The sequence below is a fragment of the Cyclopterus lumpus genome, chromosome 8 (genome assembly GCF_009769545.1).
Source record: "Cyclopterus lumpus isolate fCycLum1 chromosome 8, fCycLum1.pri, whole genome shotgun sequence".
Lineage (NCBI taxonomy): Eukaryota > Metazoa > Chordata > Actinopteri > Perciformes > Cyclopteridae > Cyclopterus > Cyclopterus lumpus.
The window spans coordinates 7,192,770-7,218,608 of NC_046973.1; the positions used below are offsets into that span (position 1 = coordinate 7,192,770).

General features: G+C 40.8%; 1 protein-coding gene, 1 long non-coding RNA gene and 1 gene segment (V, D, J or C); 2 read left to right on the top strand and 1 right to left on the bottom strand.

Annotated features, from left to right (window-relative positions):
• LOC117735617 (immunoglobulin epsilon heavy chain) overlaps nt 1–25,839 on the top strand; it is an 88,550-nt gene that overhangs the window by 2,618 nt on the left and 60,093 nt on the right. For 7 of the 46 annotated variants that reach the window (XM_034540343.1, XM_034540337.1, XM_034540341.1 and 4 more), the window contains exons 1-2: nt 2,761–2,865; nt 2,944–3,245. The exons of 17 other annotated variants lie outside the window; for them this stretch is intronic. In XM_034540343.1, coding sequence (XP_034396234.1) covers nt 2,817–2,865; nt 2,944–3,245 — 351 coding nt within the window. In that variant the 5' untranslated portion in view covers nt 2,761–2,816. Of the gene's footprint in view, nt 1–201; nt 293–381; nt 692–2,760; nt 2,866–2,943; nt 3,248–6,011; nt 6,022–12,332; nt 12,338–21,196; nt 21,201–25,839 lie in introns of those variants that run through there. 22 more of the 46 variants (XM_034540340.1, XM_034540385.1, XM_034540384.1 and 19 more) reach the window with 12 other exon arrangements.
• Nucleotides 4,508–25,839, top strand: part of LOC117735624 — a 66,170-nt gene continuing 44,838 nt past the window's right edge. The window contains 2 exon segments of the V gene segment in view: nt 4,508–4,641; nt 4,719–5,015. Of these exon segments, the coding sequence occupies nt 4,602–4,641; nt 4,719–5,015 (337 nt within the window).
• Nucleotides 8,155–11,316, bottom strand: LOC117735626. Its single transcript, XR_004609904.1, has 4 exons — nt 10,702–11,316; nt 9,171–9,445; nt 8,558–8,765; nt 8,155–8,431 (listed from the first exon to the last, which is right to left on the bottom strand). It is a non-coding gene; the product is annotated as an uncharacterized LOC117735626 (long non-coding RNA).

A 25,839-nucleotide genomic window follows, 5' to 3' on the forward strand; every position in this document is an offset into this window, starting at 1 on the left:
TCTTCATGTTAATCAGAGTGTGCTATATAACGACGGGCAAAATGTAATTTTGTGTTTGTCAACCTATATGTACACATTTTACTAAAAGAAGCAAACATTCATTCTCCAGTTTCACCAGTTAGCCTACTAAGATCCAAGTGAAATCCAGTTCCTCCCTGTGAGGAGGAGTCAATGCAAAATCCAGATGTCTTACAGCTCTACTTATGTGCTGCAGAGAGGACAGAGAACAGAGGAGAGTTAAACATGATGGACTGCAGGACAGGACTGCTGCTTTTAACTCTCTGCTTTGCAGGTGAAGATTGTCATTTGAGTTGACATAGTTCTTAATTGTGTATCAATTCAAATTATGTTACGGTTTTTTCTTTTAATATATCTCGACAGGTGTTGATGGTCAGACTCTGACAGAATCTGAACCAGTGGTTAAAAGGCCTGGAGAATCACACAGATTGACCTGCACAACATCCGGAATCACATTCAGGAGCTACGATATGCACTGGGTCAGACAGGCTCCTGGAAAAGGACTGGAGTGGATCGCCTGGGTTGATGATGGTAGTGGGACCTCAAAATCCTACTCTCAGTCAGTTCAAGGCCGTTTTACCATCTCCAGAGACAACAGCAGAGAGCAGGTGTATCTGCAGATGAACAGTCTGAAGATGGAAGATTCTGCTGTTTATTATTGTGCTGCAGAGCCACAGTGACTGGAGTTGGTGGAGCAGCTGTACAACATCCCACAGTGCTCACTCCTACTGGGCCGGTAGACCACAACTACCTCATCACTCACTTTATTTGAGTATCTTTGGGTATTAGGAACACTGCATGTGCTCATTTTGGAACAGACAGAAACCTCAAAACGTACGATCTCTGTCAAGATACAAGAGAGCCACAATGACACATAAGCAACGCTGTACATGAACTCAACATGTCAACTGAGTTTAAACTTTAGTTCAACATCATCAACACACTCAGAGAAACATAGTCTCATTAAAACGGCATCATTCTGATTTTATTGCCGCTTCTTCACATTGAATCAGATAATAAATATTCTGTTGATCTGAGTGTAAATGTAAATCTGATACTTCTACATGTTAAATAACGTGTTAGAGGTCCATCACCTGTCAGGTCTCTGGTTATTCCTCAAATGATGACAGATATGCAACAGGTTGGATCAGACAGCGTGATGGAAAACCAATGGACTGGATTTCACATCTGAGGGGTGGAGCAAACTTTCAATAAAATAATGCTCTCAAGAACAAATTCCTTTACAACACACACACTAGCTTGGTGACATTAACAGGACAGAATCTGCAGCCTGAGGACACAGCTGGTCATCATCACTATTTACGTCTACGCTCCACAGTGACACCCACAACCAACAGACATGCACAAGTACTCTGCAACCATGTGACTCAACCACAACTTTTACATGATATCACCAAGGGCTGCACGGTGGTGTGGTGGCTAGCCCTGTCACCTCACAGGAAGAGGGGCGGTCGGTCCTTCTGTGTGGAGTTTGCATGTTCTCCCCGTGGCAGCGTGGGTTCCCTCCGGGTTCTCACGGCTTCCCCCCACAGACCAAAGACATGCAGCTCAGGCTAATAGGAGACTCTAAAATTGCCCGTAGGTGTGAATGTGAGCGTGAATGGTTGTCTGTCTCTATATGTGCCCTCCGATAAACTGGCGACCTGTCCAGTGTGAACCCTGCCTTTGCGTAATGTCAGCAACAACAAACAACAACAGGCATCTGCATCACAGAGGCTGTTGATTAGTCAAACTACAGAAACGTTTGTGTTAATTAACAAGGTGGGTAATATAACTGATGGATTCCGAGATCGACATTAAATATGAAATATGAAATATGAAATAAAGCCAGCACTCTGATGACTTAATACAAATTAAGTCTCATCGTCTTGTGATGTGACTTAAACACTTTTTTCTTAGGTTACCATGCATTGTGGATGGTTTACTTACAGGACTTTGGAGTGAGATCAACCTGGACCAGATTCCAACAAACAGCAACGTGATCTTAATGAAATCTGGGTCTTCTCATTACCTGCAAAAATTATTTCACCTATCCACATGTCTATACATTTTAATTATGTTTCATCCCTCAGTTATTGACTGAGTTCTTTCAATTGTTCAGGCATTATATAATACACAATTGCCAATGTCATATTCACAAGTGTACAAACCGTGAATTATATGAAATCAGTTTGAAAAGAGAGAAACAAGCTGAAACAATCAAGCTTTGAAAAGAACACACAATGTGTAAAATGACATTAACACTACTACACAACTGATGATGGTATATTTGTCCTAATAAAACCCCACATACTTTTTTGACGTAATCTCATGATCAAACCATCGATCCATATAAAAAGTGGATCTACATATGGTCTGGGAAAAGTAAAATCTAAAATCTAAATATAGCATAAAACGTGTGAAAAGACTGAACTATACTACCGAATTGTGGTGCTAGACTGTTAAACTGTTTTTCATAATTGTTGTACAATTAAAAAAATTAAAAAAATCTTTACATACTCGCCAATTTTTGGGATCATTAACATTTTTCTAGCTGATTAATAAAAACTCAGAACACATTTATTTGTGCCTACCTTTAAATGTCCATCTTTAGTTACTTGATTGTGACTTTTATCAACACATTACAACTAAGATTTATTCAATAATTATAGGAAAAGATCCAAGTCCGATCCTGTTGTCTCCTCCCTGTGAGGAGGAGTCAATGCAAAACCCAGACGTCTTCCAGCTCTACTTATGTGCTGCAGAGAGGAGGACAGAGAGTGGACACACAGTTAAACATGATGGACTGCAGGACAGGACTGCTGCTTTTAACTGTCTGCTGGGCAGGTGAGATTTTACACTTAGTTTTATAATGCTTATATTTGTGTCACCAGCTTATTTCACTTTTTTATATTCCCTTGACAGCTGTTGATGGTCAGACTCTGACAGAATCTGAACCAGTGATTAAAAGACCTGGAGAATCTCACCGATTGACCTGTACAGCTTCTGGATTAGACTTTGATAACTATTGGATGGCCTGGATCAGACAGGCTCCTGGAAAAGGGCTGGAGTGGATGGCGATTATCCAACACAACAGTTACAACATCTACTACTCTCAGTCAGTTCAAGGCCGGTTCACCATCTCCAGAGACAACAGCAGAAAGCAAGTGTATCTGCAGATGAACAGTCTGAAGACGGAAGATGCTGCTGTTTATTATTGTGCTCGATAGCCACAGTGACTGGAGCTGGTGGAGCAGCTGTACAATATCCTACAATCCCACAATGTAATATTCTTATAATAGTTCTATGATATCCATCATTTTTTAAAAATATTTATTTTGTACATTTTGTTTTTCATGATTAAATGCAAAAAACAGAATAAAGACAACTTGTTCATAAAAGGTCCAAAGACAGCATCACAACCTTAATGAAAATAAACTTCTGCAAATACTTTTACATTTCTACAATTAGTTTATTCTTATCCAATTCAAAATAATAAAATACTCAAACTTTTGAGTACCGCTGCTATTAAATATTGTAAAAAAGATTCGTATTGCTCTAAAATACAAACCAACTTAAAAGTAAGAACATTTCACTCTTTTCATCACATATTGTACTCAACTATTTCTTGAAAACCATTTCTGACCCAAGACAGCAGTGATAAAGTGGAGGAGAAGTGTAATGATGACAGCATTTCACTTCTGAATTCTACATATATCATGTATGGACATGAATACTAACGTTGTGTTCATATTTAGGAGGGTATAATTTAACATGTATAGAGTATAATGACAGTTTATCGAAATAAAGTTATCTGAATATAAAGAAAAAGTACCCAATCTCCCCATTGGCAGGAATAAACCTGTGCCTTAATTTCTAATCTATTTCAATTTTTGCCAACATTTGTATTTTATTTGGCCTTAATAGAAATAATATAATACTTATTTGACACAACCACATACATGAAAGCAAAACTATTTTGATCATGACAAAAAGTCATGGAAGCACTGGACAGCTGTTTTCCTCCAAAGGCTCCATATGCTTCTCTGTATGTCTTCAAACATCTGCAAACACTGAAACCATCAGGAGTCCTTTATTCAAACCTGCAAACCAGCAGCATCAGACTTAACTTTTCACACTATTGAGATGATCCTGCTGTCCTTGTATTTCTGTTTCCAGCTAATACAGCCAGGAAGTACAGGAAGTGATCAAATAAATGGAACATTTAAAAAAAGCTAAACTATCTATGAAAATGAAAATCATGAATCTGATCAGTGTTTGAAATTATACAAGACTTATATACATAGAATAGACATGATTAACGGTGGTTTGATTCTGTAAATACAGGGACATTTTGAAAATGTTACAATTTAGTGTGTAAATGAATTAAAATATCAAATTTAAAGCAGAGGTGATTTTCAGGCATTTTAACACTGAACACACTCTTCTATTGGCTGCAGTTAGACCAGTGTTGATGCTTCATATGTTTGATTATATGCAAACTCAGTGACCTCCCCAGTTGCTCAGCTATAAAAACATCACATCAGGCTGAACTTCACATCTCTTCAGTTTCAACATCAACCATGTTCTCTGTAGCTCTGCTGCTGCTGTTGGCAGCTGGATGTGAGTCTCTTTGGATTTTTCAAAGTCAATAAATCTGCTTTAAGTATATTTTGTAAAACATTTCTTTTATCTAACAGGTGTGAAGTGTGACACGTTGACACAGCCAGGCTCTGTGACTGTGCAGCCAGGTCAACGTCTGACCATCTCCTGTCAGGTCTCTTATGATATTAGCAGCTACTACACAGCGTGGATCAGACAGCCTGCAGGGAAAGGACTGGAGTGGATTGGAATGAAACATGGAGATGGAACTTCATACTACAAAGAGTCACTGAAGAACAAGTTCAGTATCGACGTAGACTCTTCCAGCAAAACAGTGACTCTAAATGGACAGACCATGCAGCCTGAAGACACTGCTGTGTATTACTGTGCCAGAAGACCACAATAACACAAACCATCAGTAGACCTGAACAAAAACCCCCAGAGCCTGAACACTTGTAGCATGAAGCCACCAGAGGGGTCGCCCTTGGACCAATAATGATTTCAACACCAGCTCATTACATTACATTACATGTCATTTAGCTGACGCTTTTATCCAAAGCGACTTACAATAAGTGCATAAAACCGTGAGTCCAAACTCAGAACAACAAGAATCAAGCAAGTACAATTTCTTCAATAAAGTTAAACTACAAAGTACTATCCGTAAGTGCCATTTAAGTGCTACTAAAGTGCTATCGGTAAGGGACATTTAAGTGCTACTACGGCATTTAAGTGCTACCTATTCAAGGTATAGTCGAAAAAGATGTGTTTTTAGTTTGCGCCGGAAGATGTAGAGACTTTCTGCTGTCCTGATGTCAATGGGGAGCTCGTTCCACCAATGAGGAGCCAGCACAGCAAACAGTCGTGATTTAGCTCGAAGTGAAGGAGCTACAAGCAGATTGGCAGAAGCCGAGCGAAGTGAACGGGCTGGGGTGTACGGTTTGACCATGTCCTGGATGTAGACCGGACCCGATCTGTTCGCAGCACTGTACGCAAGTACCAATGTTTTGAAGCGGATGCGGGCGGCCACCGGTAACCAGTGAAGGTCGCGGAGGAGCGGAGTAGTGTGGGTAAATTTCGGTCGGTTGAAGACCAGTCGAGCAGCTGCATTCTGGATGAGCTGTAGAGGTCGAATGGCATTAGCAGGTAGACCTGCCAAGAGGGAGTTGCAATAGTCTAGCCGTGAGATGACCAGAGCCTGGACCAGAACCTGTGCCGCCTTCTGAGTGAGAAGGGGTCGTATTCTCCTGATGTTGTACAGCATGTACCTACAGGAGCGTGTTATTGCGGCAATGTTGGCAGTCAGGGAGAGTTGACTGTCGAGCGTCACTCAGAGGTTCCTGGCAGTCGGAGTCGGAACCAGCACTGAGTTGTTGAAGTTAATAGTTAGGTCGTGGGTGGGAGAGCCTTTTCCTGGAAGGAGGAGAAGTTCAGTCTTGTCCGGGTTAATTTTCAGGTGGTGTGCGGACATCCACTGAGAGATGTCGGTCAGACAGGCAGAGATTCGTGCTGCTACCCGTGTTTCAGATTGGGGAAACGAGAGGATCAGTTGGGTGTCGTCAGCATAGCTGTGGTAGGAGAAGCCATGCGAGCGAATGACAGAGCCAAGAGAGTTGGTGTACAGAGAAAAGAGAAGAGGACCAAGGACTGAACCCTGAGGGACCCCAGTAGTCAGAGGCGAAGGCTCAGACACAGATCCTCTCCAGGTTACCCGGTAAGAGCGGTCGGTGAGGTAGGATGAGAAGAGTGAGAGCGCGGTGCCTGAGATACCCAGGTCCTGGAGGGAGGACAAGAGGATCTGGTGGTCACATTAAAGAGGAAAACAGTCATATTACATATAATAGTACAAAGGAACATAACATGGATTGTGATAATATACAATAATAATAATAATGATACCAAATATACAGAGGAGACAACTTCATATAAGTGTATTCTGTGTGTGACTTCCAACATGTATGTGTGTTACTGATAACATTATTTCTGTTAAAACTGGCATTTTCAAAAGTTAATCTAATAATAACTAAAAAATAATGAATGACATGCATTTGTCCTCATTGAAAAACATGGGCATCCGTGCTATCCATCCAGGGGATGAGTTACATGTTTTTAAAGTATGACTCATTCATCACTGTGACAGGAGGGGGTTACGTTCCCAAGTTTTCCTCCCGCACCAATGATGGAGACCACTCAAGGTATCGGTTTGCAATACTTTTATTCTGCCGAGCAGGCTCTGCCTCTTGCTCTCCTTCGTCTCGCCTCCATTGCTACTCAGCTCAATAGGGAAGAGACACAAAACATTTGATCACTTCCAGCTGAGGCCAATGAGGCCTCTTCCTGGCACCTAATAATAATAATGCATTATATTTGTAAGGCACTCTTCATCCAAGAATCTCAGAGTGCCACAGAGCTAGTACATAGTTAAAACTAACAATAATAAAAAATAAAAAAGGAATAGTTGACAAGTCATAAACTCAACTCAAAAACGCCTTCCTGAATAAAAAGGGTTTTAGGCCACTCTTAAAAGAGTCCAGTGTCTTTGTTGCCCTCAGGTGGTCAGGGAGACTGCTCCATAAGTGTGTCGCTGCTGAGCAAAATGCCCGGTCGCCCATGGTGCGGAGCTTGGTGTTGGGGACCCGGAGGAGCGAGCTGTTTGTAGATCTGAGGGTGCGGGTAGAGGTTTGGGGAGTAATGAGTTCTTGTAGGTAGGGAGGTGCATGTCCATTTATGCATTTATGGGTGAGGAGTAGGACTTTGTAGTCAAACCTGTTCTGAGCCACTCCCCCACTCCTCCGCAGCTGAGCATAACCACGCCCCCGCGACCACAATCACTTTGTGAGAAAACCAGCAGTACAACATAATAAGCAACATTTGTTAACATTAAAGAGTCAATGCAAAATCCAGATGTCTTCCAGCTCTACTTATGTGCTGCAGAGAGGACAGAGAACAGAGGAGAGTTAAACATGATGGACTGCAGGACAGGAGTGCTGCTTTTAACTCTCTGCTTTGCAGGTGAAGATTGTCATTTGAGTTGACATAGTTCTTAATTGTGTATCAACTATGTTAAGGTTTTTTTTTTATATATCTCGACAGGTGTTGATGGTCAGACTCTGACAGAATCTGAACCAGTGGTTAAAAGGCCTGGAGAATCCCACATATTGACCTGTACAGCCTTTGGGTTATCATTCAGCAGCTACAATATGCACTGGTTCAGACAGGCTCCTGGAAAAGGACTGGAGTGGATCGCCTGGGTTGATGATGGTAGTGGAAGCTTAACAGCCTACTCTGTCAGTTCAAGGCCGTTTTACCATCTCCAAAGACAAAAACAGAGAGCAGCCCTGCTAGAAAAAAACAGCATAGACCAGCAAAGCTGGTGACCAGCAACACCAGCATATGTTGTGTTTTGGTGCTGGTATGCTGGTCTAGCTGGTATGCTGGTTTATGATGGTATGATGGTGTATTCTGGTTTATGCTGGTATGATGTTTTATGCTGGTGACCAGCATACACCATCATACATATTTGACAATGTCCGGTCAGGTTTTCAAAACATTTATTAAAGAGGACAGACATATAATAAAGAACATGGTAACAATATTAACACAGAGAAACAAACAAATACTAACTATTTAGAATTAACTATTAAAACATCATCAAAACTTAAAATATTTCAGTCACTCATTAATTAAGCGGTTTTTTTTGTTTGTTTGTTTATGTCCACAATTTTTTCTGTTATGTAACGACCAGCCTTTGCCCATCTGGACTGCAACTCAGTCTCCCCCAGGTTTTTTTTCTGTAGCGACTCCTTGAAGCAGACTGAAAGAAAAGAAATTAACATTAATGTTTCTGTAACATCAGAACAAAGAAACACTTGATATAAAATAAGCCGGTCCGTGGTATCCAAAAAAGACTATAGCTACTGCTACATCAAGAATGCCATACCTTTCAATGTTTGCAGCTTCTTTGGGGTTAAAGGCTGTCGGGTGGTTTTGGTGGTGGGGCACTCCTTCCCAGTAAGGCTTTTTCCCCCCAGGGTTTCAGTGCCCCAGATTGCCACTGCCAATTCCTTCACAAATAAGGAGTCGCGGTTGTTCCTTGTAATTCTGACCCAGGTCTCGTTCCTAATAGTGATGTCTCCTTCCAAGGTAATCTGAAAGAATCCCAAAACATAAACAATCAAAACATTAGATTATAAGAAATCCTTGAAAGATAGTTAGTATATTAACCAGTCAATACAGTTGCAGAGGTATTGTTTACTTGTATACACTATATGTTTCCTTGTTTAGGTTTTGGCAATGTATACAATGTATATAAATATTTAATAACATTATTAAGTGAAAACTATCTGGCTATTTATAGACACCACAGGTAAACAATATTCGTAAATCATGAAAAAAACAAATCTGGGTTGAATGTGGTACTCATGCCATTTTATAATAGAACAAATTAAGTAATGAGCACTCACAGATAAGGAGGGATATGGATGCATATGTCAATGAGTCTGTTTTAAATCAAAGTTAGGTTAAATAAAAAATTGACAAAGATCAACACTCACTGTTTTCTTGTTTCCTGCAGTTGCAGGGACATTTCCTTAAATTTATTTTGGTAGAGTTGTTGTTTTGCCTCATTCAAAAGCTTCTCTGGCACAACCCCACCATAATCGTTGTCATCACCATCCTCTGAGAAACTGTCAGAGAGGATGCGCTCCCTGACTTTCTTTAAGGGAGTTGGGCACATTGGAGAATTTCTTTTCCGAATTTTTCTTTCTTGAAGAATTGCCAGGAGGTTGTTGTTTTTTTTGGCTTCTGCAACTGCTTTTTTCTGATTTGTCTGGAAAACACAGATAAGAACATCATTGTGTAATACAAAACTTAACGAAAATAGACAAACCAAACAAACAACCTAATTGGAATTGCAATACATGAATGGTTTAGTTTTAACTATCTCTCTCTCATATATATATATATATATATATATATATATATATATATATATATATATATATATATATATATATATATATAAATAATACGGGTAGATGAAATCAAGCCTTCTGATTGGTTGCGAGTGAGTCACGAGGTGACCGGATATCCGCCATAAAGTTACAACGGCTATTTACAGTAATCTGACCGTTAGATCAGTTTATCTTGACAGTTACCAACATGTTTCTGTGAACTTTGATATTTTGTTGGGAATGACTTTAGATGAGTGGTTAGCCAATAGGAATGACTTTAGATGAGTGGTTAGCCAATAGGAATGACTTTAGATGAGTGGTTAGCCAAAGATTAAACTTCAGGTGGACGTCTTGTTACCAGAGATAAGAAAGTGAGATTTATGAAATGTTGCGCAGTGAAAAAAACACTGTCAGCCAAACCTGAACTGCTTCACCAACTAAATATATATTGTAGACCTGAAGACCAGAACCAGATACGATATGAATGAAATACTGCGGGGGGGGGGATTTCTAAGGCACTGTGCGCCATGTAAAAGGAGACCACTACGGGATCAGCTGTTACATCTGAACGTTGAGTCATGCTGGTGTTTGATGAAGCGCGTTCACGTCCGCAAACAATGTTTTTGTTGGCGTAAAACCCCGTAGACGTCAGGGACACGACAAAACAAAGTTCGGTAAAGTTGGAAAGATATTCACCGATTCGGACTTCCCGTGTGTTGTGTTGGTCTGTTGCTAGGACAACAGCCCCGTACACGGGGACTATTTTCTCTCGGCGACTCTAATGCGATGCACAACGTTTGGTGGCGACAACTATTTGGTGCTGAAAGGCAGCTTACTATTTATAATGTCGCACGCAACCGTATTATAAAAGCAATAAGGTACTCGAGGCAGGAATTCGTCGTCACATAATGTCCTTTTTCAAGGGTTTGCTGGCCCTCCGCTGTGCGTGGGGGCCTAACAACTCACTTGAAGCGGACGACGAATTTCTGCCTCTCGCACCTTATTGCTTAAATATATATGGCACTCATTTACACACAGAAACTTTACTTATATGTTGTAGAGGACACCAATGCAACAATCATTTATCCATTTTACACTGGTAACAATATATTAGTTGGTGTTGTGAACGTACATGCGCTGCTTTGGCTTCGCTTCTCTCGGATGGGGGCGTGGCCGGCGACGTCTCCTTCAGCAGCCTCCGAGCTCCTGCTCAATTTCTTCTCTTGACTCTGGAAATGACACTGCATGCAAGTACTTAAAAGAGTTAACTTATCATTAACTGTATTAAGAGTAGCTTGTATAGCATTTTAAGGTTCGCAAACCATTTAGAGGCTACGAACAGGAGATATTGGGACTAATGGTTAAATGGGATTGTGGCCGTATTAATGAACTGGTGTTAATTAATGAAATGCGTGAGATGTATGACTTACCCTTCAGAAGCAATATCTGAGCCTTGAAGAATTCCTCCTGCCAGCGCACCCAGTAAATTGTCTTAATACCATTACCTACGTTGTCAAAGTCCTTTATATTAGAAGACGGGACTATCTCTTTACACCCGTCGTCTAGATATTTAACGTAGACAAACATCCTCAATCCCTCTTTGTGTTAACGCTAGTCCGTTTAACGGTAAAATGCACAAGTACGCGCGGTAAGCGCGTGAGGTCTTTAAAAGCGGCAAGCGCGTGTGGTTTTTAAAGTTAACCCTCCTGTTATGTTCATTTCTTACACACAGCCATGATGTTCCCAGGTCAATTTGACCCGGTTGAATCATTTAATTAATATATATATATATATATATATATATATATATATATATATATATATATATATAGATATAGATATAGATATAGATATAGTTGTACACATTTCAAACTTCAAACAAGAGTCAGGTGTGTGTTATGGGAACCATCTCTATCCTGCTTTGTGCCCATCACCCTGTTTCATCCCAATCCCAGACACACTTCTAACAACCCACCTGTGAGACATATAGATGCAGGGGAGGGGCAGACATACAACATGGTTGCTTAGGAGTCCTACCAACATTACACTCTGCAGATACATACGACTGCACCAAGAGGATGACTGCACGCTGGCCTTTGGTCATCTTTATAATATAATTGATGTATCTTAACATTCTAAATGAACATAACTAAAGTTTACTTTCAATACAAATCCTTTTGACTCATTTGGCTTGATTTTGAGTGAGCGGGTCAATGTGACGTTTTTGCTGGTGCTCGGCCCCTCCTCCCAGTTTTCCTTAATCAGGTCGAGCACCCCCCGCGGAGTCCTGCCGAACAAAAGTTCAAAGGGAGAAAATCCCGTGGAGGTCTGGGGGACCTCCCGCACTGCAAACAACAGAGAGTCAAGCCATTTATCCCAATTACGTTAATCATCATTAATAAATTTACGGACCATGGACTTCAAAGTCTTATTCAGATGCTCCACCAGACCGTCTGTCTGTGGGTGGTACACACTGGTCCGAATAGACTTAATGCCCAGTAACCCGTAAAGTTCTCAGTGTTCTTGACATGAACTGGGTGCCCTGGTCAGTCAGAATCTCTTTCGGGATTCCGACTCGGGAGATGACCTGAAACAGCGCCTGCGCGACACTCTTTGCAGAAATCTTGCGCAACGGCACTGCCTGTTGCGTAATCCACCAGGATAATACAAAGCGATATCCGCGTGCACTCCGGTGAAATGGCCCGATGAGGTCCATGGCGATTTGCGCGAACGGAACCTCCATTAATGGCAGAGGACGCAAAGGGTCCCTCGGAATGGCCGGGGAGTTTACCAATTGACACTCCGGGCAGGACGCACACCAACGGCGCACATCCGCCCGGATGCCCGGCCAATAAAATCGGGTCATTATCCGGTCCAGTGTTTTTTCATATCCCATGTGACCAGCCATCGGGTATTAATGAGCCGCCTGGAAAATCATTTCCCGGCGGCTCTTCGGCACCAGCAACTGGGTGCTTTCCTCTCCTGTCTGAGCGTCACGGCTCACTCTGTACAGTCTGTCCCTAATCAATGAAAAGTGCGGATATGACTGCGCTGCGTCAGGGCGCACCAACTGACCATCAATTCGTATCACTTGGTCAAAGGCTGAGCGTAGAGTATCGTCACGAGACTGGTCGAGTGGAAAATCTTCCATGGTCCTGGAGAGCCCTCAGAAAATGTCGGTTCATCTCCGCCTGCTCGTGCTGCATGGCTGCGATCCCCGCCAGCATCTGCCCCAGCGCCACGATCGGCTGGGTCGGCCCCTCGACGTGCTGCTCCTGGTGCTCCATATGCCCACCCACGTTTGGCTCCACTGTAACAGGTTTGAGTCTCGGGCAGGCACCAAAGAGGGCAACACACACAATTGTGAGGGCAGTAACAGTTTTTATTTATTGATTTGTCACGCTTCTGGTAGCGAACGATCCAGGCATCCGCTACCCGCTCTCCCTCCTCTCCAGCTACTCCTGCTCTTATATGGAACACAAAACACACACCCACCCAATTGATCCCAGCTGAGGCTCATTTACACATCATGACACTGTTCCCTGAACCACACCCCCGCTCCACCCACTCTGCCTAGCCACACCCCGCTGCCACAGTGACCCTGAACATCACAGGTGTCTCATCTCTATTTATCTACATCACCCTATAAAAAAAAAAGAGTTTGAAAATACAAATACAATTTGGGAGAAAATACAGGTTATGGTAGACTAATGCAATTTATATATAGATTCTTTCAATGTACCTAAACAATTGTTTGAACATGTATTTTTCATTAAAAGGACACTAACAACTGATTGAATTGTTAGTAATCACATTGGTCATGAGGTACAAATTATAGATATGATGATTTTTTGGTTTCTGACAACTTTAAAATGATTCAACATAAACCGGGTCAAATTGACCCGGGAACATCATGGCTGTATGTAAGAAACGAACATAACAGGAGGGTTATATAGCGTGAGGTTTTTCAACACTATATGAGTGTAAGGTGGATTTGTTAGGCTGCATGACTTTTAGCTGAATACCCTAATAGTGAGTTGCTGTCACACTAAATATTGATGCTGTGATCCAAGCATGAAGTTGCCAAACAGCTAGTTTATAAATTAAGTGTATTTTAGTGGTTTTAAGTGGCTCAGACAGTAAATATTGTATTGTGGTTTGAATTCACTATTTTGTTATTTATTTTTCTATCTTTTATTAATGATGTACGTATGTATGTTATTCTTTATTTTAGAATGTCCAAACGTAAGTACAAATTGTACTTGGAGCCAAACAACACTATTAAAATACCTCGTTCAACATCGCAAAGAAGACATTTGGATGTAAGTCAATGTGATGTATCATGTGTTTTATTATTCTTAAATGTCTTCCCTGATTATGTACTTTTAAGGTGGCAAATAGTTGAAACCACTTTGTACATTTTAAAATCTACCTCAGGCTTTGGATTTCACTGATGACCACAACATTGAAGAGGACATAATCAGTCCTCACCTGAGCCCTACAGATCTTGAGGTGAGATGGTAATATAATAATAAAATATAATATAATAATTTGTGGTGAGATGTTATTTGACACTGGTCCTTACTACATTTAGTACCGTTGTTGTTGTCCTTGTGCATGTAAAATCTCTTTTTCATCCTAAACCACATCTCCATCTGGCCACTTTGAACTTATGCAGTATTATGATCAAACAGACACGACTATGGTGACCACACCTGCAAATTGTTGACTTTTTCCCCCCTGAAATTTACCTCAGGCTTTGGATTTCACTGGTGACAACAATGAAGAGGACATAATCAGTCCTCCTCTTGCAGATGTTGAGGTGAGGGATTTATGTGCTCTTTCATTCCATATAAACAGTACATTTCTCAGAGGGATTTTTTTTCATCAATGTGCTAATATATAATAATAATAATAATAATATACATTTTAATAATCTAATATATTTTGCATCCTATACAGGTCATATCTCCACCTGTTACTCCTGATCTTCAGTTGGATTCAGATGACAGGTCCGACCAGGTTAGCTTTTCTACCAGCCATACTGGATGGGTGTTTTAAGATTGCCAGCAAGCCTTATTGAAACAAATTATGTTTTATAAATCATAAAGACTTAGTTCAATCATCAGTATTTCCACAGTACAGCCAACATATGTCCTTTGAAATGTATCAGAAAAGGTCAATGAAAATAATGTAAATATAATTTGACAAGTGTTAAAGGCTGTAGTAGTGTTCATAAAGTATATTACATGGTCATGTAAATAGAATTAAAGGAATCTTTCCCAAGAATACTCGGGCAGGATTAGACAACAATCTTTACCATCATAGGCTGTTGCATCACAAACCTAGTGACATCCGAATGATGGAGAACATTAGTTCTGCGAATTGGAAAATCTAATTTTCATAATCTAAACATTTTTCCAAGGTCTTATTTCATACTAAAAAGTTGTGGAATAGCATTTTTCATTAAACACAATTACATTCATTTGTAGCACATCCAGTAAAAAAGGAAATCGCAATAACACAGGATTTCAAATCTACATGGCATGATTAGCCTACAAGCTCTGCTGCAGGTAGAGGGAGGTGGGGCTTATAAAAACTAAATAAAACAGCCTGTCTAATGTCTATTTGAGGTGTGCTAACTTGTGTTAGTGTGTGTGGGTGATGTTGAAGGGGCTGGTTTGAAATGGTGCCTAGCATTGTACATTTGCCTCTGGGTACACATGTTTGGGTCTATAAAAAAATAAAAAATGTACCCACTTAAATAAACGTTGTTACATAGCATTACCAGTTTTGCAGGCACTATGAATTCTCCAATATGTTTGAAAGGGGACGGTGAGGGTTGTTCATTTTTGTTGCGGTCTACAACCTCACTGCCTCCAATTCCTTCAAATGCACTTGTGAATGTGTGTTGTTTTTGTTTTGTAGCTAATATCTTCATCTGGTCACTTTCTCCTAACTTCGGAGATGCAACCAAGAGATGTGGCTTCCTCACCTGAAGGCAGTGTTTATGGACTCGATTCAGATCTGGAAGATCTTGGAGAAGATGAGCCAGTGAGAGAGACATGTTTTGACAAAGACATGGACTCAGTGCTCATGTCAGCAGGTACAACAACAAAGGCTGAAGCACTGATCATGATAATGAGTCATGCAGCAAGGCACAATATAACAGGGACACAACTTGATGATTTATTAAAACTCATAAATACTCTGTTTGGCAAAGAGGTGCTACCAAGATCAAAATATTTGTTCAACAAGGTCTTTCAAAACAACTCGGACAGTGTGGAGTTTCACTACTACTGCAAAACCTGTAAAGTATTGGCACAAAGGGAGACATAAAAGACAAAAAACATTGCACAGTGTTCAATTTGTAGTACTTCTGTTGAAATCGATTCCATGAACAGTTCAAGTTTCTTTATCAACATACCAATTGCACCTCAAATTCAGACACTTTTAGAAACTCCTCAGATTAAAAAAAACATGAGCTACAGACACCAAAGGCCACAAAATGATCATGTGATCTCTGACATCTATGATGGCGAAAAGTATAAAAACTTATCAAAACCAGGTGGAATTCTGTCAGATCCAAACAATTTGTCGTTTAATTTCAATTCTGATGGCTCACCTGTGTTCAAGTCTTCCAGATTTTCAATATGGCCAATACAGCTGCATTTAAATGAGCTTCCTCCCAAAATGAGATTTAACAATGTAGTACTTGCAGGTCTTTGGTTTGGTGCTCAAGAGCCTGTCATGTCCATTTTTCTCAAACCTTTTGTTGAACAGGCCAAAACACTGGCATCCAAAGGTGTGTGCTGGACACAAAATGGAAACTCTGTAAATGGTAAAGTTGTTGGACTATGTTGTTGTGTAGACTCAAAGGCAAGACCAACTATGCAAAACACAAAACAATTTAATGGGTACTTTGGTTGTGGTTTCTGTTTACATCCTGGAACTCTTGAAGTGTACTGTGACTGCCACTGAATATCCTGACATAGAAGCAAAACAAGTGCTAACAGATATGGAGCAGGCAGTAGCACAAAACAAAAGTGTCAGAGGAGTGAAAGGTCCATCACCGCTCATCAACATGCCTTATTTTGATATAGTGTGGGGCTTTGTTCCAGACTATATGCATGCTGTGTTACTTGGTGTCATCAGACAACTCACAGAACTCCTTCTAAACAACAGTGAGCAGTCCTACTACATTGGGAATGGCTCCACTATGAGGGTGCTAGAAAACAGAATGAAGGACATAAAGCCACCACACCTGATAACTCGACTACCCAGACCACTTGCAGAGCTCAGGCAGTGGAAAGCCTCATAGTGGCGAACATGGCTTCTGTTTTACAGCTTGCCTGTCCTAAATGGTGTACTTCAGCCATGCTATCTGAAGCACCTCGGCCTTCTGGTGTCAGTAGTATATCTTCTTTTGAAAGAGAATGTCACCTTCCAAGACATAAACAAAGCTGATAACATGCTGTTTGAGTTTGTTGGAAGGTTTCAGTTGCTGTATGGAGAAGTGTCAATGACTTTTAATGTACATCTGTTAACTCACCTTGCAAAGTCTGTGAAATTGTGGGGGCCACTCTGGGCACACTCAGCATTTGTATTTGAAAATGCAAATGGTGGGCTGTTGAAACATGGAACTAAGTGTGTAGCTCTACAGATTGTGAACAAATTCCTGTTGCACAGAGCAATACCTCTCTTAACCTCCAGGCATGCAGTAAGGGAGCAAGTCAAGGAGTTCTGTTTGGAGATGACAAATGACAGAAGAGTAAAACGTTTCACAACATTTCAAAACACAACTGTTCTGGATAATGGGAAAGTGACAGAGACCACTGCTGATGAGAAGAGTGCCTTTGTTTCTGCACAAAAACAAGCACCAGACGAAATGGTAGTGCACAAGAGAATGGTGCATAAAGGACTGGTGTATACTGGCAAAAACTATACCCTCAGTAAGAGATGCAGGGACTGTTTTGCAAAGCTCAGGTGTTCATGGGGGAATTCAGAAGATCATATCCCTTCATTCAGAAGAAGGTACAGACATTGTTGTACTGTTCAAAAAGCTTTACACACATACAGCCTTTCCTTTATCACAAGGTCATGGGTTTGTGTCACATATCCGACTCGTTAGTGGATCACTTCTTTCTCCAGTGTGTCTGATTCCAGTTGACAGGTTAGAGCAGAAAGACTAGACTGAATCAAAAAGGGTCATTCTAGCTTGCATTCATTTTTAGTTGGTCAATTAGACTTTCTCAGGTAGAGTTTAGGCTTAGTTATGCTGGGATGTACAGATGTGGAGAAATGTGTTTGGACCTATGCTGTCTTTGTTGTAATGTACTGAACTGTATATCATTTGACAGCCAGATAAACACCATCCAAACATCACAACGTTGAATACTGTCTGCTTCTTGAAGTGTGAAACAAAATCCTAAAACAACAATCAATTCTCTCTCTGCTTGCTTTAACATGTACACATGCATGTAATGTAGATATATGAAAGCAATCTCTAACATGAATTTAGGTTTTACAGGCTTTATGTATTCATTGTGATTTTAACTTTGTACATCATTTATTGCATCAAACTTGTAATATGTTTTCAGTCATATGTTTATCTAGTTGTAACTTAGTTTCATGAACTCTCACTGTCCTAAGAACTGCAGTCATTAACAACAGTAATTTAGCAAACTTCTACCATAAACTTCAGAAAACGTAATATTGTCAAAAAAGAATGCACTGTAGTTATGGATAAGAACGAAATAAGACAATACATACCCACGATGGCACCATGAGGCATATGGTGTGTGCAGATAGAGCTGGATTAATCAAATACCAAAACTTATGACCAGCTTCATTAATGAGTTATTGCTGGTGAACCAGCTTCACCAGCAAGGCCACCCTGGTGGACCAGCATCATTAATGAGTTATAGCTGGTCGACCAGCATCATCATGCTGGTCGACCAGCTAAACCAGCATAGAAAGTATGCTGGTTTATGCTGGTATCTGCAGATGAACAGACTGAAGACTGAAGATGCTGCTGTTTATTATTGTGCATTCTTGACAGTCACAGTGACTGGGGCTGGTGGAGCAGCTGTACAAAATCCTACAATCCCACAATGTAATATTCCTATAGTATTTCTATGATGGCCATTCCAAGATGGCCGCCAGACCAGTCCTGTGTTTGTGTGTCTGCATGTGAGCTCGGAATTTATGTTTGATCTTGTCTGCTGATCTGGCTGTTCTAACGTGTAAAGTGTCTTTAGCCTGTACTGGACTGAGAGCATAGTGCCTATTTTATTGGTTTCTATAAATCCATAAATTACAGCCTAGCCCCCTCTGCTAGCTGTAGCCTGGCCCTCTTCAACCTGCTACAGCCTGGGCCTCTTCAATCTGCAACAGCCTAACCTCCTCTGCTAGCTGAAGCCTGGGCCTGTTCAATCTGCTATAGCCTGGGCCAATTCAACCTGCTACAGTCTGGGCCTCTTCTGCTAGCTGTAGCCTGGGCTTCTTCAACCTACAGCCTAACCTCCTCTGCTAGCTGTAGCCTGGCCCTCTTCAACCATCTACAGCCTGGGCCAATTCAACCTTCTACAGCCTGGGCCTCTTCAACATGCTACAGCCTGGATTCCTTTGCTAGCTATAGCCTGGCCCTCTTCAACCTGCTACAGCCTGGTCCAATTCAACTTGGTACAGCCTGGGCCTCTTCAACCTGCTACAGCCTGGATTCCTTTGCTAGCTATAGCCTGGCCCTCTTCAACCATCTACAGCCTGGGCCAATTCAACCTTCTACAGCCTGGGCCTCTTCAACCTGCTACAGCCTGGGCCAATTCAACTTGCTACAGCCTGGGCCTCTTTAACCTTCTACAGCCTGGCCCTCTTCAACCTGCTACAGCCTGACCTATTGGTTATTGGTTTGGAGATGTTTTATCCACTAAAACCTTCCTGGGCTTTTTGGCTCACAATCATTTCTATTTTCTGGATCACATCAGCTCTTACAACCTGCCTTTCTAGCAGGTACACACAGGAGACTGACATAATTAGGGTCCTCGTGACGACTTCGTCGTAGAGGAACCTATTGTTTTTCTAAAGATTATTATTAGGGCCCGAGAACCGACGTAGTCGGTCGAGGACCTATTGTTTTCGCTATGTTTATTATTATTATTCTTATGCTGGCGCTTTGCAAGGGGAAAAGAGGGTCTAGGCCTAAAGTTGCATACTTCAAAATTCCCACACATATCAGGATCGGTGAAAATACTTATCTGATTGGGGTTTCGGAAAAAAACCGAAAAAATTAGCTCGGTGGCGCCCCCTTGTGTTGGAAAAGCTAATACTTTTTTCTAGCAATGGCCGATTGACTTAAAATTTTTTACACATGTTCACTTGGACCTGCTCTACAAATATGTTCGGGGGGTCCATAAAATGCGCCAAAATAGATTTTCCGCCATTTTGAATTTTGTAAAAAACACGTTTTTTCCATTTTCTCCTAAACCCTTGGTCCGATTTTCACAACAAGTTCGGAGCTTCATTATAGGTTCAATGTCATCTGAGGTTATGAAAAGATTGTTGATATGACGTTGCGTTCAGAAGATATAGGCCAATTAACATCCATGGGGCGTGGCCTAATATTTAAAGACCCATAACTTCCAAATAACTTTGTCCATCCTCACCAAATTGCTAGCATATGTTCACATTGCATCCCTTAACCTACCCTGATTTTTTCGTAACATTTGAACATTAGGGGGCGCTGCAGTGAATTTCTCAATATCGCAATTTTTAGCCTTTTTTCACGTTTTTTTCAATTTTTTGGACATCGCAAAACTGCGAACTCCTCCCAGAGCTTAAACCCGATTCATTCCAAAATCTGGCTATGTGTTCTAGAGACCTTGGCCATGAAAAGTTATCAAAGGATTATAAAATGTCAAAACTATGCGAGTAGGGTTCTATTTCAAAGCAACGCCATTTTCCATAAAACTTTACGTTGTTATAACTCGGCCATACATAATCTAATCTGCTCCATATTTTTTATATGGCATGACATACTCACCCTGAAGACATCTATATGATCATTTTGAATTCAAGTCATAGCGCCATCTAGTGGCAATTTTTTAACTTTTCCTCACGATTTGGCGAGTTGTAAAACAGTGTACTCCTCCTGGAGCTTAAACCCGATTCATTCCAAGGTCGGGCAGTGTGATCTTGAGACCTTAGTAGTCAAAAGTTATCAAAGGATTTAAAAAATATAAAACTATGTGTGTAGGGCGCGACTTCGCCATGAAAATTGAATTTTTGTTTAACTTGGCCATACATTATATAATCTGCTCCATATTTGTCATATGTCATGACATACTGACCCTGAAGACATCCATATAATAATTTTGAACATTTGACATTTTTTTATTCTAAAGTTATAAACATACTCTATTAAAAAATGTGATTTATACAACTGTATCTGTAGCCCTGCAGGTTATAACTATGCGTTGGAAGCAGGAGACCTGTGTTTATGTCCCAGCTGGGACTTATTTCTTGCATGACTTCTTTTTATTTCCTTTAAAAGTTTGATGAATATTAGTGCAGTGTTAGATACAGCAAGGATGCAAGCTGCAATTGAATACCATAGAAGAAGTATTGAGTGGGCGTGTCGAGTCGACGGCTCTGCAGGCGTCAGAACAGCACGGAGCTTCAGACAAGCTCATGTCCACTGCCGGTAAGACGTAAGTTACCTTTATATGTATGTTTATGTTAATCTTTATTCTCGTCAAATGCAGCCGGCGTAGCGAGTTAACCCCGGCAAGCCACGGATACCGTAACTAGTTCAACACCGTGTTAGCTGCCGTTAAAAACCATAGAATAAGTGTGGAGTGGGCCTGTGGAGTCGACGTCTCTGCGGGCTTCAGAACAGCACGGAGCTTCACACAAGCTCATGTCCACTGCCGGTAAGAAGTAAGTTACCTTTATATGTATGTTTATGTTAATCTTTCTTCTCGTCCGGTGTCACGTGACGCGACACGGCAAATGCAGCCGGCGTAGCGAGTAAACCCCGGCAAGCCACGGACACCGTAACTAGTTTAACACTGTTATTTGTTGAAGCTAAGGCTAGCGAACTCGCTAAGCTAACAATGCGCTAACGCTAATGCTAACATACACACAGTGAAAGAACAGCAAACTATGAACAGACTGTCCCAATGTTTCTTTTTAATCACGTCACGTGATAAACATGCACGCTGAATATTACTTAGCAGATTATGGTTATAATACAACATATACTCAATTAATAAATGAAGTAATATTATAGATTAAACTACTAGCAGTTTATTAAAACGAGTAGTGAGTCCTTATACTTGGGCTACTTAATATTTGTTTGTATGTCCTGCTTTCCATAGAGACTACTATTAATATCTGGTATGAAAACAATAGATGTATGAAGATGAAGAGCTGGAGAGAGATGCTGAGTGTCTCTCCTTCAACATGTGCAGAGCTGTGAGTAAACATCTGGTGTCTTTTATTTCTTTGTCTCTTCTAGCTGAAGATTCAAAATAATTTACAATTCATCCGATTTGCTATTAATCCTGTATTCTATTCAGCATATATGATATTGTTTTGTTTTTGTTTAACAGCTGTTTATGCATCATCCTCATCATCTGCCAGACAACTGGCAACTCCTGTACGGACCCAAACAGCATGCTGCACCCAACAACAACACATCAGATCTCACAATGTGTCAAATGTATGTATGTATATATCTTTTCTCATTTTTATGGTTTTAGATATTTGTGTTTTTGTGACCTTGTACTATAAGCTCTGTGTTCAATATTTACTGTCCCTGTTGTGGTTAATACATATTTTTCATGGACTAATATTTACATGTCTCATTAATATGTGAATCATTATAGTGAACAGTAAAGACATATTTAATTTAATTAGTTGCTAGACTTGCAGGAGAACACCATTTTTGACCGTGTGAGAACAGACAGTGTCGCAACGAATGTTTTGATTTCCTTCATTTTTTGGAACAGACAAATGGGTTTTGTAAGGGAACGTATCTTTTGGTTTGTGTTGGAAAATGTACAACATTAGAAATAAATGACCTTTTCACGTTAAAACCTGGACATTGCATCTGTTCATTGCACGCGTCTAAACTAGTCTACAAGCAACCTTCTCCTATTGATTCATAGGCTTCAAATGTGGTCAGTGGTCTAAAATCCTTGGTGATTAAAGGTTTTCAAAATCTTGTTTTGTGCAAGGCTGTTGCCGTGACATTGACACTTTGCCATGAAGGCAAAGAGGTTTTGGGGGGCTAAACATGCTCAAAACACACCCAAACTTAGCACACACATATACTGTCTTAAATGTAGTTGTATGATATGATTTTAATCCTTAAAAATGTCAGTCCAAAAAGCAGCTCCCAGTTTACTGGGATGGGGTTCAACTCCCTACAGTGCCATGTTGATGTAGTTGGACTTGAATGAAAGTTAACAAAACAGTATTGTCATTTGCTTTGACTTTAATTTAGAGTTTGCCCTCTACAAATATTAATTTGTAAAAATCAGGAAAAAAAACCTGTAACTCATGGACGCTTGGTCCGACAGTCAAAGACACTCGGCCGCGCGAACCGGCGTCCAGCAAGTACCCTCGACGTGCGTGAATTGTCGAGGGCCCGATCAATGCTGCTCGCAGCTTTAATTAGGGCCCGAGAACCGACGTAGTCGGTCGAGGACCTATTGTTTTCGCTATGTTTATTATTAGGGTCCTCGTGACGACTTCGTCGAAGAGGAACCTATTGTTTTTGTAAGAGTTATTATTTTCATCCGCCTGGAAACCCCATTTTGAGGCCTTTATCGTATCGCAAATGTTCTTAAATTTCACATGCATATCAGGCCTGGCGAAAAATTTGATAATTTGGAGGTCTCGCATTTTAGTACGAATAATTTTCTCTGTAGCGCCCCCTTGTGTCAAAAAGCCCACGGTTTTTGCTAACAATGACCGATTGACTTGAAATTTGGTACACATGTCCACTTGGACCTCCTCTACAAAAAAGTCAATGGTGGCCATAAAATGCGCCTAATTAGATTTTCCGCCATTTTGAAGTTTTTAAAAAACACGTTTTTTCCATTTTATGCTAAACGCTTTGTCTGATCTTTACGAAAATTTCTGTGGTACATTATTGGTTCAATGTCATCAAATGTTGTGAAAAGATTGTTGATATCTCATTGCGTTCAGAAGATATGGGCCAATTAGCTTTTAAGGGGTGCGGCCTCATATTTAAAGACACATAACTTCCAAATGTCTTGGCCTATCCATTCCAGATTGCTAGCATATGTCCACATTGAGTCCCTTAATGTTCCCTATTTTTTTCATAATATTTGAAGATTAGGGGGCGCTACAGTAAATTGCTCAATATCGCAATTTTTAGCCTTTTTTGGCATTTTTTCAGTTTTTTGGACGTCGCAAAATTGCGAACTCCTCCTAGAGCTTAAACCCGATTCATTCCAAAATCTGGCTATGTGTACTAGAGACCTTAGCCATGAAAAGTTATCAAAGGATTTTAAAAATATAAAACTTTGTGCGTCCGGACATATTTCAAAGTTTCGCCATTCGCCATAAAAATGTAAGTTGTTATAACTCAGCCATACATAATCTAATCTGCTCCAAAATATTCATATGGCATGACATACTGACCCTGAAGACATCCATATAATAATTTTGAATTCACGTCATAGCGCCACCTAGTGGCACATTTTAAAACTTTTCCTCACGCTTTGGGGAGTTGTAAAACAGTGTACTCCTCCTAGAGCTTAAACCCGATTCATTCCTAAGTCGGGCAGTGTGATCTTGAGACCTTAGTTGTCAAAAGTTATCAAAGGATTTTAAAAATATAAAACTATGTGCGTAGGGCGCGACGCCAAAAACACCATTCGCCATGACAATGGAAGTCTTTTTAACTCGGCCATACATTATGTAATCGGCTCCATATTTCTCATATGTCATGCCACACTGCCCCTGAAGACATCCATATGGTAATTTTGCATTCTAGTCATAGCGCCACCTAGTGGCAACAGTAGGTTACATGTTTTCTACTTTCAGACCCTTCTCCTCACAGATTAATCAGATCCCTCTCAGAATGTTTTTTAGAATAGACTTAAGACCTTGATAATGCTTCGCTGTGAAGATTGTATGGACTCGTTGAATGGCGGCGAGTTGGAGCATCGGCGAAGTTTGATCTGCAAAGTCTGATCCTTCGCTGTGACCGAATAAACCGATGTAACATGCTCCAAACGTAACTAAACTTAGCACACACATTTAAAGTCAAAGATGTAGTTACCTGATACGATTTTTATGCTTCAGAATGGCAATAAGGCTCGATAGCGCCCCCTACAAACATTAAGTTAAGCAGCCCCGGCGCTACGCTTCACCTATATTAAAGAAACTTGGTAGGCATATGTAAAATATGTAAACAGAAAAGAAAGTCTCTTGGGACCATGCTCTAAACGGTACCGGACATCCGCCATTTTGATTTTCGTGTGATTTTCGTGTTAAAAATGCTCCATGCTTTAGTCTAGTGTTTCTCAACCTTTTCCCAGTGAAGTACCCCTTGTGAAAAAATGTTTCAGGCAAGTACCCCCTAACCAGCGCAAATCATTTTTGGTTACAAAAAGAAAGAAATAATACACAGCGCTGTGCCATCAGTGTCTGATTTATTGAACTATAACAACTGAATATTGCGTTGTTGCATTGAACTGAGTGCTTTTGCACTTACATTTTAGTGAGAAACTTGTGCTTGTGCTTCACTGATGATCTTTGTCAGTCTTGGTGACAGGGAGGCGAGGCGACTGCTGTGATCAAGCTCTTCTCCAGGCACAGTATATTTCTTTGCTTCGTTTTGATCAGTCATTGCAGAGAAGGAGGCCTCACATAGATATGTGGAGGCAAAGGGTAGTAGCTGCTCCAAAGCTTTCTGTCCCAGGTCAGGATGGTCCTGCTTCACACACACCCCAAACTGTGAGTTTTCCTGATAAGTGACAGGTAGCTTGCTTCCACTTGCTTCGGACAGAATAAATGGGTTTCTCACCCAATCCAGCTCTGCAGATTTCTCCTCCACGTCAGGAAAGTAGGAATGAAAATCTTGAACCAAGTTGGCATGACTGACATGACTGGAGCTCTGTCCACATCCTCAGTAGAGAGAAAATCCTCCACCTGAGGAAAGCAGGTGAACTCCTTCTCCACAGCTCAGCTTTCTTCAGGAAGGCACCCACCTTGTCATACAGGTTTAAAATGC